We start from the raw sequence: 15,715 nt of genomic DNA, 5'->3' as shown, positions 1-15,715 counted from the left end.
TGGTTTGAAAAACACATCTAGGATGTGGGACAAGTACCATCCTAGCTAATTTACTTTAAGATCATTATATTGATTAATTAATTAATTGCACCATGTTATCAATTTCATTAGCTAATTAATTATCATTAATTAGTTAATTCTTTCTTAATTTTTAAATTATCAATTAATTAGTTCTTTAACTTTCTAATTTTGATTTTTAGGTATGCACATTCTGGGATTCTTGCTGCTGCCAAATGGCTTATGGGGGAGGAGTCTGAAAATCTTCAAATACTAATGAAAGCATACCCTGTAAGTTTATCGCTACACTCTTTGATAGGATAATTTAACCATATTGACTTTATTTCCATGCTACCTATTTCTTTTGATGCATTTGAGACATCAATCTATTAACTATTTGAGGACATTTATTACCACCAACATTTATGATTTTCAGAATCTTTTTTGAGTAGTGTTAGCTTTTTGATTCACATCTTTCAATGTGACACAAAATGGAGTAAACAATTGGTAGAACTGCTCTTTGAATTAGAAGAGAAAATTCCCTATAAACTAAAAACAAATTCAATCTCAATGATATTAACACTCCATAGTCTCCTTATTAAGAGAAACAGCTGAGAGTGAAAACAAAACTTTCTAAAAGACTAACTAAGAAAATAGAAACTACCTAATAACATAACTAATAAACTAAGCCAGCCTAAATTACCATTAATATAATGTTAAATACTTTATTTCTCTCCTTTAATGATTACTTTAATAACTATCCTATATAAGACAAAATGTCTATTGGACATAGAATGTTGACAAATGTTGAACACTCCCCTTAGGATTCATGAAAAAGGACTAACCGCCTCCTATGGATTTACAAGTCTAGTGGTTGTATTGGGCACGGACAGGTTGATCTTTTGGTGCAATGGAAACCATACTTGTAACAAGTGGTATCAGAGCTTGGTCATGTAAAGTTTTATAGATTGTTTATTGGTGTAGACTTACAATCCTTATAATCTGAATTATAAGTATCTTGGACAATCTTCAGTTTAGGTTCTTATGACCGTAATTCAGATCTGATTAATTTGTCTTTATAAATGAGTATGTTTATATATGTGCAGGTCTGAATAATTGATATACAACTTCCAGTTGTTATTGATTGATATCCAATTCAGATTTTGCAAGCAATATATAAGTATGTATTGAGGCATGTGTACGTAGGGTTGTGATCCTATGTATCCATGCCTCTACACATACACTTTAGAGGCACTGATCAATAATGATAACCACAGACTTTAATAATACTTGAGATGCTTCATTAATCGGCAGTCCTCATTGACCGATATCTATTTGATGCTCATACTCTTCATCGATAAAGTCTCATTTGATTTATATTAAGTTGAATGGTTAACAAGGCAAGGTTATATGTATGTATGTATGTATGTATGAGATAACATGAATAGTTTAATAAATTAGTTTTATATATATATATATATATATATATATATATATATATATGTATAATCAGATTTTAATATATCTCAAATATATTGCTTCAATTTCCATGAAGCTAATATATTTAACACTCCCTCTTTAGCAAGTAGGGAATTGAAGGAACTATAACACAAGGTTATACACCACTTAAGATGTGATGTCCCCACTATTAGGATTATCTTGGGACACTAATATCTGCAAAATAAATATTAGGTTTAAATACTAACAATTATAAATATACTATTCTTGCCATAGCTTTGATCATTACCCCATTCTCATCTAGCCATTTATACAAGGTTACTCATCTCTCACACTGGCATGATAGCCATTTATATGAGGATCTCACTTTTTGCACTGGCACTATGAGATTGCATCAATCCCCATCTTAGCCATTTATATAAAGATGACTCCTAACTCTATATTGGCACAAAGCCATTTATATAGGTGAGCAATGTCCTTATATTGGCACTATGGGTTCTTAATCATTTTTTCAACAAATATATAGACCAAATATTTAAATTATGTTTAAATATCATTACTAAAATACCCTATCGATACCTTGTATATTATTGTATATATATATATATATATATATATATATATATATATATATATATATATATATATATATATATATATATATATATATATATATATATATATAATCATCTACTTGATATCATAATATAAATGGGGATACATACATAATTGTGTAAGAATATTACTATAACTCACATGCTCCATGCTTCGAGTTCACATTGATATCCATGGTGTTAATCCATGAGCTAACACAATATTATCCACAAGTATTGTTCATAAATAAATTCACAAACATAATTAAACAAATATAATTCATAAACATACCTTTCTTACCTTTTTCTTTTCCAAGAGTCGTACCCTTTCATAATACAAATCCTTTGAAAAGTCACAACACTTTATAGTTATATTCCTTTCGAAAAGTCGGAACCCTTGATAACTAAAATCCTTTGGAAAAGTCCCAATACTTTATAATTAAAATGTTTATGAAGAGTCACAATTGTTCATAATTATGACCTTTTCAAAGGTTCACATCCTTTCAATATCATTGATGCCTTTTTAGAAAGTCACTTCCTTATTTTCTTCGTATTACTTTACTCTTCCATTTTTCCTTTTGAACTCCTCTCCTCTTCTGTTTTTTTTCTCTCTTCTCTAAAATAAACTCTCCTCCTATTTATATCTTAATTTTAAGGAGTCATGTCTATTTGTTAAACATCTCTTGAATTTTCATTAGATTTAGTTAATTTATATTATTCTATGTTATATTTTTTATTCACTTACGTATATGTGTTTATTTTATTTATTATCAAATTCTATTTAGAAAGTTAGTGTACTTTCTACAATATTGTCTCTTGTATTTAATTTTATTTATTTATTTCTTTACTCATTGAAATTTTATTATTTTTTAATTATTTAAAATATCATACTAAATATTATTTTATTAATAATATAGATTAAATAATAATTATTTTCTTGGTTTATAGTTTAGTATTATTTTTAATATAACTTTATTATTTATTTAATAACATTGTATTATCTAATTATTATTAAAATTCTATCTTAAAATGAGGATATGATACCTTGACTTCATTTGTCTTTTTGATGACATGGGTGGAGTATGTGGATCTCCGCGCGCTATAGAATTCTGATTTTGTTATATTCTTATCCTTCTTCCTTCTCCTTCACATGCCCATGACGGTTATTATATATGCGTTGGCTATTTAATGCATTCTTTGGAAGGGTCGCGCTCTCATTACATAGATTGGGTTTAACTTTGTTTAGTGATTATTATTTCACTAATATTTAGTTATTATTTTATATTTATATAATTGAATATTAATAATATATTTTAGTGCTAGTGGTTAGTCATAAATTGATATCATATTGATATTACTAATTACTTAGATTGTAGAATCAATATTATATTAATACCAATGATTAATTAGTAATATTGATTATGACTATATTCAACTTACTTGTTATGATAAATAATGTATTTATTGTTAAAGTAATACTTAGGTGATTTTTAGAGACATTCTTGTATGAGTCAAGGACGTCAATTATGATTTATATTAGATTTTATGACTAAGGGGGGATGTTACATAAGATGTGGCCAAATTATGGTGTCCGGCAAAATCCGGCTTGAAGAACAAGGATAACACTTACTTCAACACTTCTGGTGTTAGAAGATAGATCAACTAAAAATAAGGTCGTCACCTCATAATAGTAATCTCACACAAGAAAGGTCATCACCTTTCATAATACAAGTTTACAAACAATCTAAAAATTCACGAATATATTAATTTACAAATGTAATTTCAAATTTGTCATACCAAGTTTACCTCTGAAGTATACTATTTTCAGCTTTGCAAGAGGTTTGGTAAAAATGTCAGCATTTTGCTCATTTGTGTTGATATAATTCAGCTTGATGACATTTTTGCCAACCATGTCTCTGATATAATGATAAGGAGTCTTGATGTGCTTTGACCGATTGTCGAAAACAAGATTTGCAGAAAGTTTGATGCAACTTTGGTTATCACAATGAATTATTGTAGGACTTAGTTGTTTTCCAAAGAGTCCAAATAAGAGCTTTCTCAGCCATACTACTTCACATGTTCCCATGGATGTTGCTAGGTACTCAGCTTCGGTGGAACTCAAGGCAACTGTAGATTGTTTTCTACTAAACTAGGATATCATTGCTGATCCAAGACTGAAGCCACATCCCATGGTACACTTGTGGTTTATAGAACAACCAACCCAATCAGAATTAGTAAAGCCTTCAAGTTTGATCTCTACATTTTTTGTACTTCAAACCAAGACCAATATTGCCACGTAGATATCTCAGGATATGTTTGGTAGCCATCAAGTGAATCTTCTTTGGTTCACAAATGAAATGACTTTAAACATTTTTAGCATAGCAGATATTTAGTCTAGTATTTACAAGATACATAAGTGATGCAATGATCTGTTTGTAAAGAGTGAGATCAATAGCCTCAGAATTTGTTGCTTCTTCTTTTAGTTTGTGTAGATTTGTTTCCATCAGAGTTGTTAGAGGTTTATTGTCCATCATTCCAAATCTAGTCAGAATCTCCTGAGTTCACTTCCCTTGATTTAGGAAAATATGATCTTTCTTTTGACAAACTTCTAGGCCCAAGAAATAGTGTAGTAGGCCTAGATCCTTTATTTCAAATTCAGCTATAAGGTCTTGTTTGCATTTTTCAATCAAGTGATCATTTGCTGCTATCAAAAGATCATCAACATATAAAACAAGTATTAACATGTCATTGTTAGAAATTTTAAAGTAGATATTAGGATCTGTTTCATTCTTTGCGTATCCTAGTTTGGTAAGATAACTATCTATCCTTTCATACCAAGCTCGGGAGGCTTGTTTGAGTCCATAAAGAGCTTTCTTGAGTTTACATACACATTTATTTAGCCGATAGGCTATTTGTGGGAACTTTGTTCCCAGAATTTAAATTTTTGACGAAAAATTTGCAAGTTGGCCGAGAAAGTTGTTAGTTTGGTTGGAAAATTGAAAATTCTTCTCGTTAATTATTTACCAGCCAGTTTTTTTCTCCCTCCACTTTTAACTCTTGTTTTGATATTTATTAGTTGTTATCTCCACTTTTAACTATTGTTTTTCTTTTTCTATTTATTAGTTGTGATTTCCATATTAGCTCATGTTGTGATCTATTCATTTAACTTTTGATTGTAAAGTTCCCAAATAGTTTCAGAGATTGCTCCCATGCTGCGTGGTTACTTTTTCGTGTTGCGCGACTACTACCTGTGTTGCACGACCGCTACCCATGCTGTGCGGCCACTACCCGTGCTGTGCGACTACTACTTGTGCTGTGCGACCACTGCCCGTGTTGCGTGACTACTTCCTGTGCTGCGTGGCCATTACCCGTGCTGCGTGACTACTGCCCGTGCTGCACGGCCACTACTCGTGTTGCGTGACTACTACCCGTGCTGCGCGGCCACTACCCATGCTGCGCGACTACTGCCCGTGCTGTGCGGTCGCTACCCGTGCTGTGCGACTACTGCCAGTGCTATGCGGCCACCTTCCCGAACAATTCCAAAGAGGCTCCCGTACTGCGCGGTCATAGCCCGTATTGCGCAACCACTACCCGTGCTGTGCGGCCACTACCCGTGCTGTGCGGCCACTACCTGTGCTGTGCGGCCACTACCTGTGCTGCGTGACTACTGCCCGTGCTGTGCGGCCACTTTCCCAAAGGGTTCTAGAGATGTTCCTGTGCTGTGTGGTCTGAATTGGAGGAGTGAAACAAAGCCGTATGACTGAAATTTAGTATGTCATATGTTGTGCCAAGAAGGCCATACGGTTGAATTAGAGCAAGTCGTACGTTGGATTAGAGATGGCCGTACGGTGTCTTGAAGTAGACCGTACGGTGACTACAGCAGGGCTGTACAGTGATGCAAAGATATACCTCAGTACGAAGTGATGGGTAAGTTGAGGTGTATGTACGGTGAAAGCTGTGAGGAAGGACAATACGAAAAAGGGGGATATGAACTAGAATCCAACATAGAATGTAATCGTGGTTCATACACAGTACACCATAGAAAAATTCACAATATCAAAGACTTAGATGCGAATAATAATTATCAAAGATACTCCAACTTGCCAGATCCGATCCAAGTAATATATGCAACAACGGAATAGGGTGAGGGTTGAATCCCACCGAAACCGCACGAGCCAAATAGGGAAGACCTTTCACTTCTGAAATGGTGAACAATTTCGAACTCCAATAGGAATCCGCAGTACAAAGAAAATATAATCTATAGCATACCTATCGACTACTACGAGCCGTGCTTAAATACCCATCGGGAAAAGCTTTCCAAGGGTGTACAAAGTTAGCCGACGGCGACACAAACTACTAAGACAAAATATATTTGGGTCCGAGTTAAATTAAAACAATCGGCCCGTTACACAAAAATAATTAATTACATTTATGTTTCGTCAGGAACATTACATTGATTTTTAAAATTGATTTAGATTTTAGTTTTTAAATTATTTTAATTTATTTTTTTATATTAGTTTAATTATTTCTTTAAATATTATTTTTCAGTTTCTATAATTTATTTAGTCAATAGAATATTTGTTAGACATTTTTTTTGTATTTTTCTTATTAATTTTCTTTTTGATAGGTAAACGACCAAGGCCTTGATTATATTTATTAATTCAAATTAATAATTTACAAAAGTGTTTCTCCATTCAAATGGGCACTAGTAGGAAAGAACGGAGAAGAAAAGCTCCAGTCTAGCCCGGGCCTAATGTCCTTTATTAATACATCATAAAAGGGGCATACCCTAGTCAAAGAACTACATATACTATGTATACAACAAAGTGGATTCAAAAGGATCGATACAATCGTCAAGAGTGCTTGAAACAACTCTGACCAATTATAAAGGAACTAGTCTTGCCATTGTTCTTAACACTCCTCCCATTGCCAAGCAGATCGCTCATTCCTCCTCCTTGACTTCACAATCAGCATGGTTAGTGAAAAAATTACAAACATCTTAATAAGATAATGGTAACCCTAGGAAATACGCGATTGTTTCTAATAGTTCCTACTTGAATTAATATAATTCCTACATCATGATAAATGTATACATACTAACACTAGCTCCTTAAAACATCTATCATATTGATATTTGATATCTTCCTAACAATACCTAAATCCAAGTATTAAGTCTGATACAAAACTTTGGATTATAAGATCACAAATCTCATCAATACCTATAAAGGGGACCTGCAAATTAATATTTCTAACATAATAAATAGGGTTAGTTCAATTCTACCAAATAAAGCAGGGAGCACCATTGTTAATCTTGAACATATTTAAATAAATAGAGTAAGATACTACTTAGCATCATTCATCACCTTTGAACTCATGACCTCGAACCAAAATGCTTGCCCTCTGTCATTGGACTGACCAAATATCTTAATCCTAACCAATCTTGCCCTGCTAAAAAGTATAGAAAACAGAGAACCCGCCTTTGATGTGAATACAGAGATCCTTAAATATTTAATTCAGATGAGAAATCTAAACACCTAGACATCAAAGATAATACAGTCCAGTCTACATTTCCAGAACTATACTCTGTTTGAATTAGGAAACCAATAAAATATAAAATATGCAAAATGTACACATCCAATTAGGTGGTTTAAATCTGCAATTAAACCAGCAGCCTCTTAAACAGGTCTCAATCAGATTGATCAAAACTAAAGCCGTAAGTTGAATACATTACTGCATTTCACCAATCAACCATTGTGAACTCAATGCCTCCATCTCAGATGCTTAACATTAGGGAGATAATGAGACAGAGAACCACAAAGTAGAAAAAAGAACTTAGCCATTAAGTACCAAACTAAACTAAATCCTGCAATAGGCTTAATCAAGACCTAACATATACCAACCCCAACATAGCCATAAAAACTTTTAAAAGACCATAAAATAAAACTAAAACTACCAAACTCCAAGGACAGATAAACAGGAGAATAATCAAACCAACTAGGGCTCAGAATCATACACCGAGCCCTAGACAAAAAGCCTAAGGAGAATGAAATAGGCAGAGACAAAAGAAAAACAAAGCAACAAAATGAAAAAATAAAGGATGAGATACAAACAATCAAGATGAAATTAGAGAGATGAAAACCCCGGAGAGGGCAAAAGTGCCCCGATCCAAATAACATTGGAAAGAAAGATAAGCAAAAGGAAACTAAATATCAGAGATCAACACACGGATAATCATAAAATGCAACTAAAATCTAAAGGATAACATGAAAGTACCTAAGAGACATGCAATTGAGAGAAACGTGCCTTACAAAATTGGATGCCGTAAAGCTTGCCAGAATTAGAGTACAACAACCCATAAAACTAGATCAAGAAAGTTATATTAGGTCTAATTATAGCACAATAAAAATAAGCCACGAGGGCATCCAAATCCAAAACACTCAAAGGAATAGTAAAATTAACAAAGATTCTTGCCATTATTTGTATTAGCGGAGAGAGGTATATACAAAATATAGGCCGAGTCCATAACCTCCATACACCTATATCTACTAAGGGTCCCAAACCAAGAACCCTGATTATAGAGCTACTACCAACATACAATGAGATGTTATAAACATATTGATCATTACAAAAACCATAGCATAGAGCATGGAACTACCAAACTAGAAAACAAAGCCCTAATACATAATGGCCCCTAACCATCTTTCCAGGAGCAAAGAAAAACTCTTCGTAAGAACACTAGAGAGAGCACCTTACTTCTAATAAACCATAATGATTTCAGGGATATCATTTGGATTCTCCACATAGAAGTTTGGTGGGAATTTGAAATCAAACTTAGCCCTGTTGGTTTTCTCCGAATTTGGAGTGCAGAAGTTTAAGGCTTCAAGATTGTCGAAGACCACTCTAGGCTGAATGTATGCATTAAACAAATTGAGATAGTTGGTTAACCATGCTCTGCTTTCCTCCTCAACAATTCCTTTCCATCGTAGGAGGAATTGAATACTGGCCTCAATCTTGGGCCATTCCCGGTTTAGGCTATATTTTCACAGATTACTAATAAAGGACGACGATAGGCTACCTCTAAATCGAGGGACCCCGGAGGCAGATCCATATACATCTCCGGAAGAGGAATGCACAACTTGTCGTCTATGCTTTTGAGTGCTTGTTTGAGACCCTTCCTCCAAACTGGATCAAATATCTTGCAGCAGAGTCTGATAATGGCCCATAGCTCCACCCTAGCTCTTTCCATACAACCAATGAATGAGCCTATTATATCACTATTCGTCCTCCATGTGAACTTATAATTAGAAACCCCTTCACTAGTGGCTCTACTTATAATGATTCTTGTCATGTCGTCCACTGGTTTAAGAATTCTGCTCCATCTCTCTAGTTTAACATTACCGTAGAATGCCATGGTGCGAGTTTCTGAGGTGTGAAAAATGTTGATGTTGGACTCCATCATCAGGGTAGGAAAGAATCTAACGATAGAGACAAAAGCCGACACCAGAGAATAAAGACAAAGGTAGACGAAGGACCTAGAAGCACTATCTAGCATGACAATAACTAATGATGTCACTTGCATAAACCGAAACACGGGCGGGGCTTGAATGGGGAATGATGAAAAGACCATAGGAGCAATAAACCATGAACACAAGGACAACTAGGGGCGAAAAAGAAATGATGCCACCCAACTTAATGATAAGAAAGAAACAGGAGGAAAACAAAAAACTAAATTAATAAAACAAATAATGATAAAACTAAAAATAAAGGATAAAAACCAAGGGAAAAGGGGACAACTACACGGGTCATATAAGATCAAATACTAAATGATCGATATAAGGATAGAAAGAGAAGCTCCAAACTAAAAAATATTAATATTAAAAGGTTGGATTTACTAGGAGAATCTAGATAATCAACTAAAACTATGAAAAAGGTTGAAATGATACATCTTTGATGACCAAGGAGTTGAGACCATCAGCCCCCTTGTTTGCTAAATAATCTGTTTTCTGATTACCTTCTCGGAAAATGTGACAAATCCGACTATATACAAACCGATCTAGAAGATCAAGAACTTCTAGTTTAGAGTTAAGGACCCAATTAGGGGTCACATATTTCCTAATTGCATTTAAAATGCTCTGTGAGTCACCTTCTATGATAACTCTTGATAAACCTAACTTGTGACACAAATGCAGACCTTGATCCAAAGTCTCTAATTTTGCCAGATTATTGGAAGTAGGTTGAATAGACATGGCTTTTTTGGCTATCCACTTACCTATATCATCATTAATGATACAACCAAAGTCTCTAGTTTAGAGTTAAGGACCCAATTAGGGGTCACATATTTCCTAATTGCATTTAAAATGCTCTGTGAGTCACCTTCTATGATAACTCTTGATAAACCTAACTTGTGACACAAATACAGACCCTGATCCAAAGTCTCTAATTTTGCCAGATTATTGGAAGTAGGTTGAATAGACATGGCTTTTTTGGCTATCCACTTACCTATATCATCATTAATGATACAACCAATACCTGTCGTGCCTGGTTTGCCTCTGGCAGCATCGTCAAAGTTGAGTTTAGCCCATCCTTTTGGAGGGGGAGATCATTTGCATCTTTCCCTGGCCTCCTTGCTTTTCTTAGCATAGAAAAGAGGAGGATAAATCAAGTTTGACCAATTCTTTTTCATATGACCATCCCAAATAGAGAAAGAGCCTTCTTCTTTCCTAGCATTTTTGAGATGGGAATTAGTTGTTTCAACTATGCTAGCTTCGATTTTTAATATTAACACTTCTGGCTTCAATTCTGAGTTTCGAGAAATACGTCTATTCCTTTCCTTCTAAATTTCCCATGCTAGGATGGAAGGATAGATGTTCCAGAGTTTATTATAAATGCCCTTGACTAGGTTTGTAGGCCATCCTTTGAGGAGGTCAATAAATGATTTCGGCAAAGGTGTTGACCACCCTAACATATGTTTGAGCCATTCCCAACATATTTAGGAAAATGGATAGCTGAATAATAGATGATCTGAATCTTCTCTGTTTTGTTTACATAACACACACCTAGATGGACCTTGAAAACCAAATTTACGTAATGTGTCAGCCGTCAAGATTTTATTTTGGAAAGCCAACCATAAAAAGAATCCTGCCTATGGAAGACAGGCAGAGTCCCAATAGAGTTTAAGTGGAATATCCACTTTGTCCCTTTTTTGTGAGTGTATCAGAGCCTTGTATCCATTTTTCAGGCTATACTTCCCATCATTCGATGCCGCCCAGATAAGTTCATCTTTCCTCTCTGATTGCTTAATTCTCCTGTCTAGTATTGTCTTTTCATATGCCTTTGTCGCAGCTGAATCCACACCCATACCTTCCAAAGGTTTCCAAATCCATCTAGATATACCTTCCAAAGTAATCTTTGACTTGTAGTTGCAGACTTTGCTTCCCCAAAGATTGACTAATTTTTCTTTGAGATCCTTAGGGATAGAACTAGGATCTATAGGAGGATGCCCATTCCAAGAATCTTCCCAAAATAAGGCCTCATTGCCCTTACCAACATCCGAGGTTAGATACTTGCAAACCAGATGACGACATTTTATTATAAAATTCCAACTCTCAAATCCTCTAGGAAGGGTCTTCATTCTAAAGATTGAAAGGGGATCAGCCACATTGAGATATTTATTATATAAAATCTTAGCCCACTTGTGTTCTCTTTCCTTAAAAAGGCGCCATATTAATTTGGCACCTAAAGCTTCATTTTTCCATTGTAAATTCTTAATCCCTAGCCCACCCATCTCCTTAGGTTTACAAATATTCTCCCATTTAATGAGTGCCAATTTTTTGTCTTCTTCACAATCATTCCAAAGAAAATTCTTGAGTTTAGCCTCGAATTTGAGGAGTCACTTGGATAGTGGGAGACATGAGAGAGGGAAGGTTGGAATGGTGGATAAAACCGATTTGATCTTAATGCTCTTTCTTACCTTTGACAACCATTTATCCTTCCAGCAACCTAGCCTAGCATCTAGTTTCTCCAAGGTGTTGCACCAAACCTTACTGGACTTTAGGCCTTTCTCTAAGGCAATTCCCAAATATTTACAGGGAAACAAACCTTTTTTATATCCCATGATCTTGCATATTTGATTTTCTACTTCAGGTTTTGTGTTCATAAAATAAATCTCAGATTTAACATCATTCACTTTCTGTCCGGAGGCTTCCATATAAGATTCTATGATGGCTTTAAGGTCAAGTGCCTCTGTAATTGTATTTTTGCCAAGCAGAATAGTATCATCTGCATATTGTTGATGCGTAATGTTGGGCATGTTCCTAGTTACAGTGATGCCTGAAATCTTTTGATTATCATAAGCATTAGTAATCACTTTCCCAAAGGCCTCTGCCATAATAATATAGAGAGAAAGAGATAAAGGATCTCCTTGTCTAATGCCTCTAGACATTTCAAAAAAACCTTCTGACGTTCGGTTAATAAGTATCGAGATTTTGGGAGAGAATATGAATTTAAAAATGAGATTGATCCATTCATGAGAAAGCCCAAAAGCTTCAAGAAACTTACAAAGGAACCACCAATCAACCATGTCATATGCTTTTTGGATGTCTAGTTTCATAAACATGCATGCCTCTTTGTTCTTGCAAGCAGAATAAATTGTCTCTTGGATGGTAAGAATGCCATCAAGAATGGATCTACCCGGAACAAATCTTGTTTGCTCCTCAGATATTATCTTTGGAAGAATACCCTTTAATCTATTAGTTAAGATCTTAGAGAAAACTTTGTAAACCATGTTGCAAAGAGCAATTGGTCTGAAGTCTCTTGTAGTCTCAAGCTCCGACTTTTTGGGAATTAGAGTGAGAAAGGAATAGTTGATTTTCAATAACAGAGCTCCACCATTTCTTGAGGCTTCAATAGCTTTCCAAAGATCTACACAGATAATATCCCAACATTTCTGGAAAAAGAAGGCTTGAAAACCATCTAGGCCTAGGGATTTATCAGAATTCATATTGAAGACTATAGACTTGACCTCTTCCAAAGTGACGGGTTTATTTAAAACCCTATTGTCTTTGGTTGTAAAAATTTTAGGGATTACTTTGAGTAGTTTAGTTTGCGCTGCTCTATTTGACCCTTCATAGTTGTTTAAAATTTTCTGGAAGTGTTCTACAAAGGTAACCACAATTTCACTTGGTTTATCAGTTTATATACCCAAGTGATTTTTAATATAGCATATTTTACTCTTTGTTCTATTATATAAGGTGGAATTGTGAAAGAATTTCATATTTCGATACCCCTCATCTAACCATCTCTCTCTTGATTTTTGTCTCCAAAAAATTTGCTCTTTGGATAATATAACCTCCTATTTAGTGAGTAGTTCTTTTTCTAACAAATAGCTATCATTGTTCATCCTTTTCTTAATTACTTCTAAGTTTAAGTCCTTTAATTTCTCTTCTATATCTATTTTTTCTTTCAAGAAATTATTGAAGTATTCTTTATTCCATCTGAGAATTCGTTCCTTAAGCATCTTCATTTTAGCAACGAAAATAAACATCTTGGAACCTTCAAAATTATCTTGCACCCACCATTTTTTTATATTATCGATAAAGCTGGGGTCTAGAAACTACATTTTTTCACATTTAAATGGATTTCTAGCGGGTTTATGTGGCTCTAAAAATTCAAATCTGATAGGAAAATGGTCAGACCTAGCAATCGGCATAATAGAAGATTGAAAATTCAAATTGTTAATATTCAAATTGCCTTTAATTAAAAACCTATCTAATTTTTCAGCAATGTAAGCAAAATCCTTCGTCCTGTTATTCCATGTGAAATTCCCATTAATGATAGGAATGTCAATCATGTTATGAGAATCACTCCATTCTTTGAAATCTTTGGATGCTTGCGAGATTTGTTGAATTCCACCTACTTTTTTAGTAAGATTTAAAATAGTATTAAAGTCTCCACCTACTAAAAACAAACTATCCTTAAAATTGTTTTGAAATATGCTGATATCGTCCCAAATTGCTTTTTTCCCCAAATTACTAATTGGACCGTAGATGTTAATAAGAATAAACTTATGGTCTGATTTCATACTCTGGACACTACCATTGATCCAGGTATTACTAATGTTTAGAATATCTATGGAAACCATCCTAGGGTTCTAACAAAGTCCTAAACCCCTTGAAGCCCCTATTGACTCTTGAAAGACAGAATTCCAAAGACCTAGCATTTTATCCAATTTAATTCCTTCTAACTTATTTAATTTTGTTTCTTGAATTAAAATGATTTCAAAATCGAAAGATTTGAGGTTTTGTTTTGGTAACCTTTTTCTGCTAGGGGCATTTAAACCCTTAGCATTCCATGTAGTAATCATCATGACTCCTCAGGAAGGCACTTCCCCTTCCCATTGTTAAGTAACTGATCTATCTTTTGTTGTTCTTTGTTGAGCTCATTTGCTTCCTTGAGTTCATAATATATTTTTTTATGGGTTTTTTTAAATGATTATTTTTTTCATATTTGATAAATTTAATTTAAATAAATAATATTTATTAATCTATTTAAAAGATTTTAGTAAATATTATGTTATTTAAATTAAAAATTATTAATAATCTAATTTGTTCACATAAGATTATATTTTAAATATCCACTTTTAACTATTGTTTTTCTTTTCTTATTTATTTAAAAAATAATTACTTGTGATTTCCACATTAGATTATGTTGTGATCTCTATTTATTAAACTTTTCATTTTTTAAATTGATTTATGTTTTAGTTTTAAAATTACTTTAAATTAATATTTTTATATTAGTTTAGTTTTTTCTTTAAATATTGTTTTTTAAATTTCTATAATTTATTTAGTCAATAGAATATTTGTTAGAGATGTCGCTACTTTTCATATTATTTTTTGTATCTCTTATTAATTTTTCGTAATAATTTTTTTGATCAGTTTTTTTATAAATGATTATTTTTTTCATATTTGATAAATTGAATTTAATTGTAAAATCTTGAAATTATTGAACATTTTTTTAAGCAATATTCAAATTTCCTAAATATTGTAAAATTTTATATCTATGTTTTAATCTTCAACTTATTTAATTTTTTTATTTTCATTTAAAAAAAACTTATATTTACATTATTTAATGTTCATTCTACATTTTTCTCTCAAATCTGATCTCCTATCAGCACACTCGTTGCATGTACAAAAGCATATGACTGCTAGTTCTTATCTTTTATAGCAAAACCTTCAGGTTGTTCGATATATACTTATTCATTTATGACACCATTCATAAATGTGGTCTTGACATCCATTTGATGTATCTTCCATCTTTTGGATGCTGCAATTACAATAATAGTTCTTACAGAAGTGTAGCGAGCAACAGGAGCAAAAGTTTCTTCATAATCAATGCTTGCCTTCTGAGAAAAACCTCAAGCAACAAACCTCGCTTTATGCTTTTCAATACTGCCGTCAGAAGCATATTTGATTTTATATAACCATTTTGATAAAGCAATTGACTTGCCTTTTGGTCTAGGTACTATATCCCAAACATCATTTTGTAATATGGATTGATATTCCTCAACCATAGCATCTCTCCAGGCTTGACATGTTAGGGCTTCTTCAACAGTTGATGGTTTAGATTTTGTCAACTCAGTTACTAAAGCAGTATAACAAGATTTGTTCCTA

The 15,715-nt window shown here is 33.4% G+C and overlaps 1 protein-coding gene across 2 annotated transcripts in view; it reads left to right on the top strand.

Annotated features, from left to right (window-relative positions):
• The window catches only part of LOC149544838 (uncharacterized), a 189,179-nt gene that overhangs the window by 120,845 nt on the left and 52,619 nt on the right, over positions 1 to 15,715 (top strand). For both annotated transcript variants that reach the window (XM_089795410.1, XM_089795411.1), the window contains one exon: positions 201 to 288. In XM_089795410.1, the coding sequence (XP_089651536.1) occupies positions 201 to 288 (88 nt within the window). The remainder of the gene's footprint in view (positions 1 to 200; positions 289 to 15,715) is intronic.

The sequence above is a fragment of the Cupressus sempervirens genome, chromosome 8 (genome assembly GCF_028749045.1).
Source record: "Cupressus sempervirens isolate cs-2001-9-10 chromosome 8, ASM2874904v1, whole genome shotgun sequence".
NCBI classification, from domain to species: Eukaryota; Viridiplantae; Streptophyta; class Pinopsida; order Cupressales; family Cupressaceae; genus Cupressus; species Cupressus sempervirens.
The sequence above is the reverse complement of the archived record's forward strand: the minus strand, read 5'-3'. Positions and strand labels throughout refer to the sequence as shown.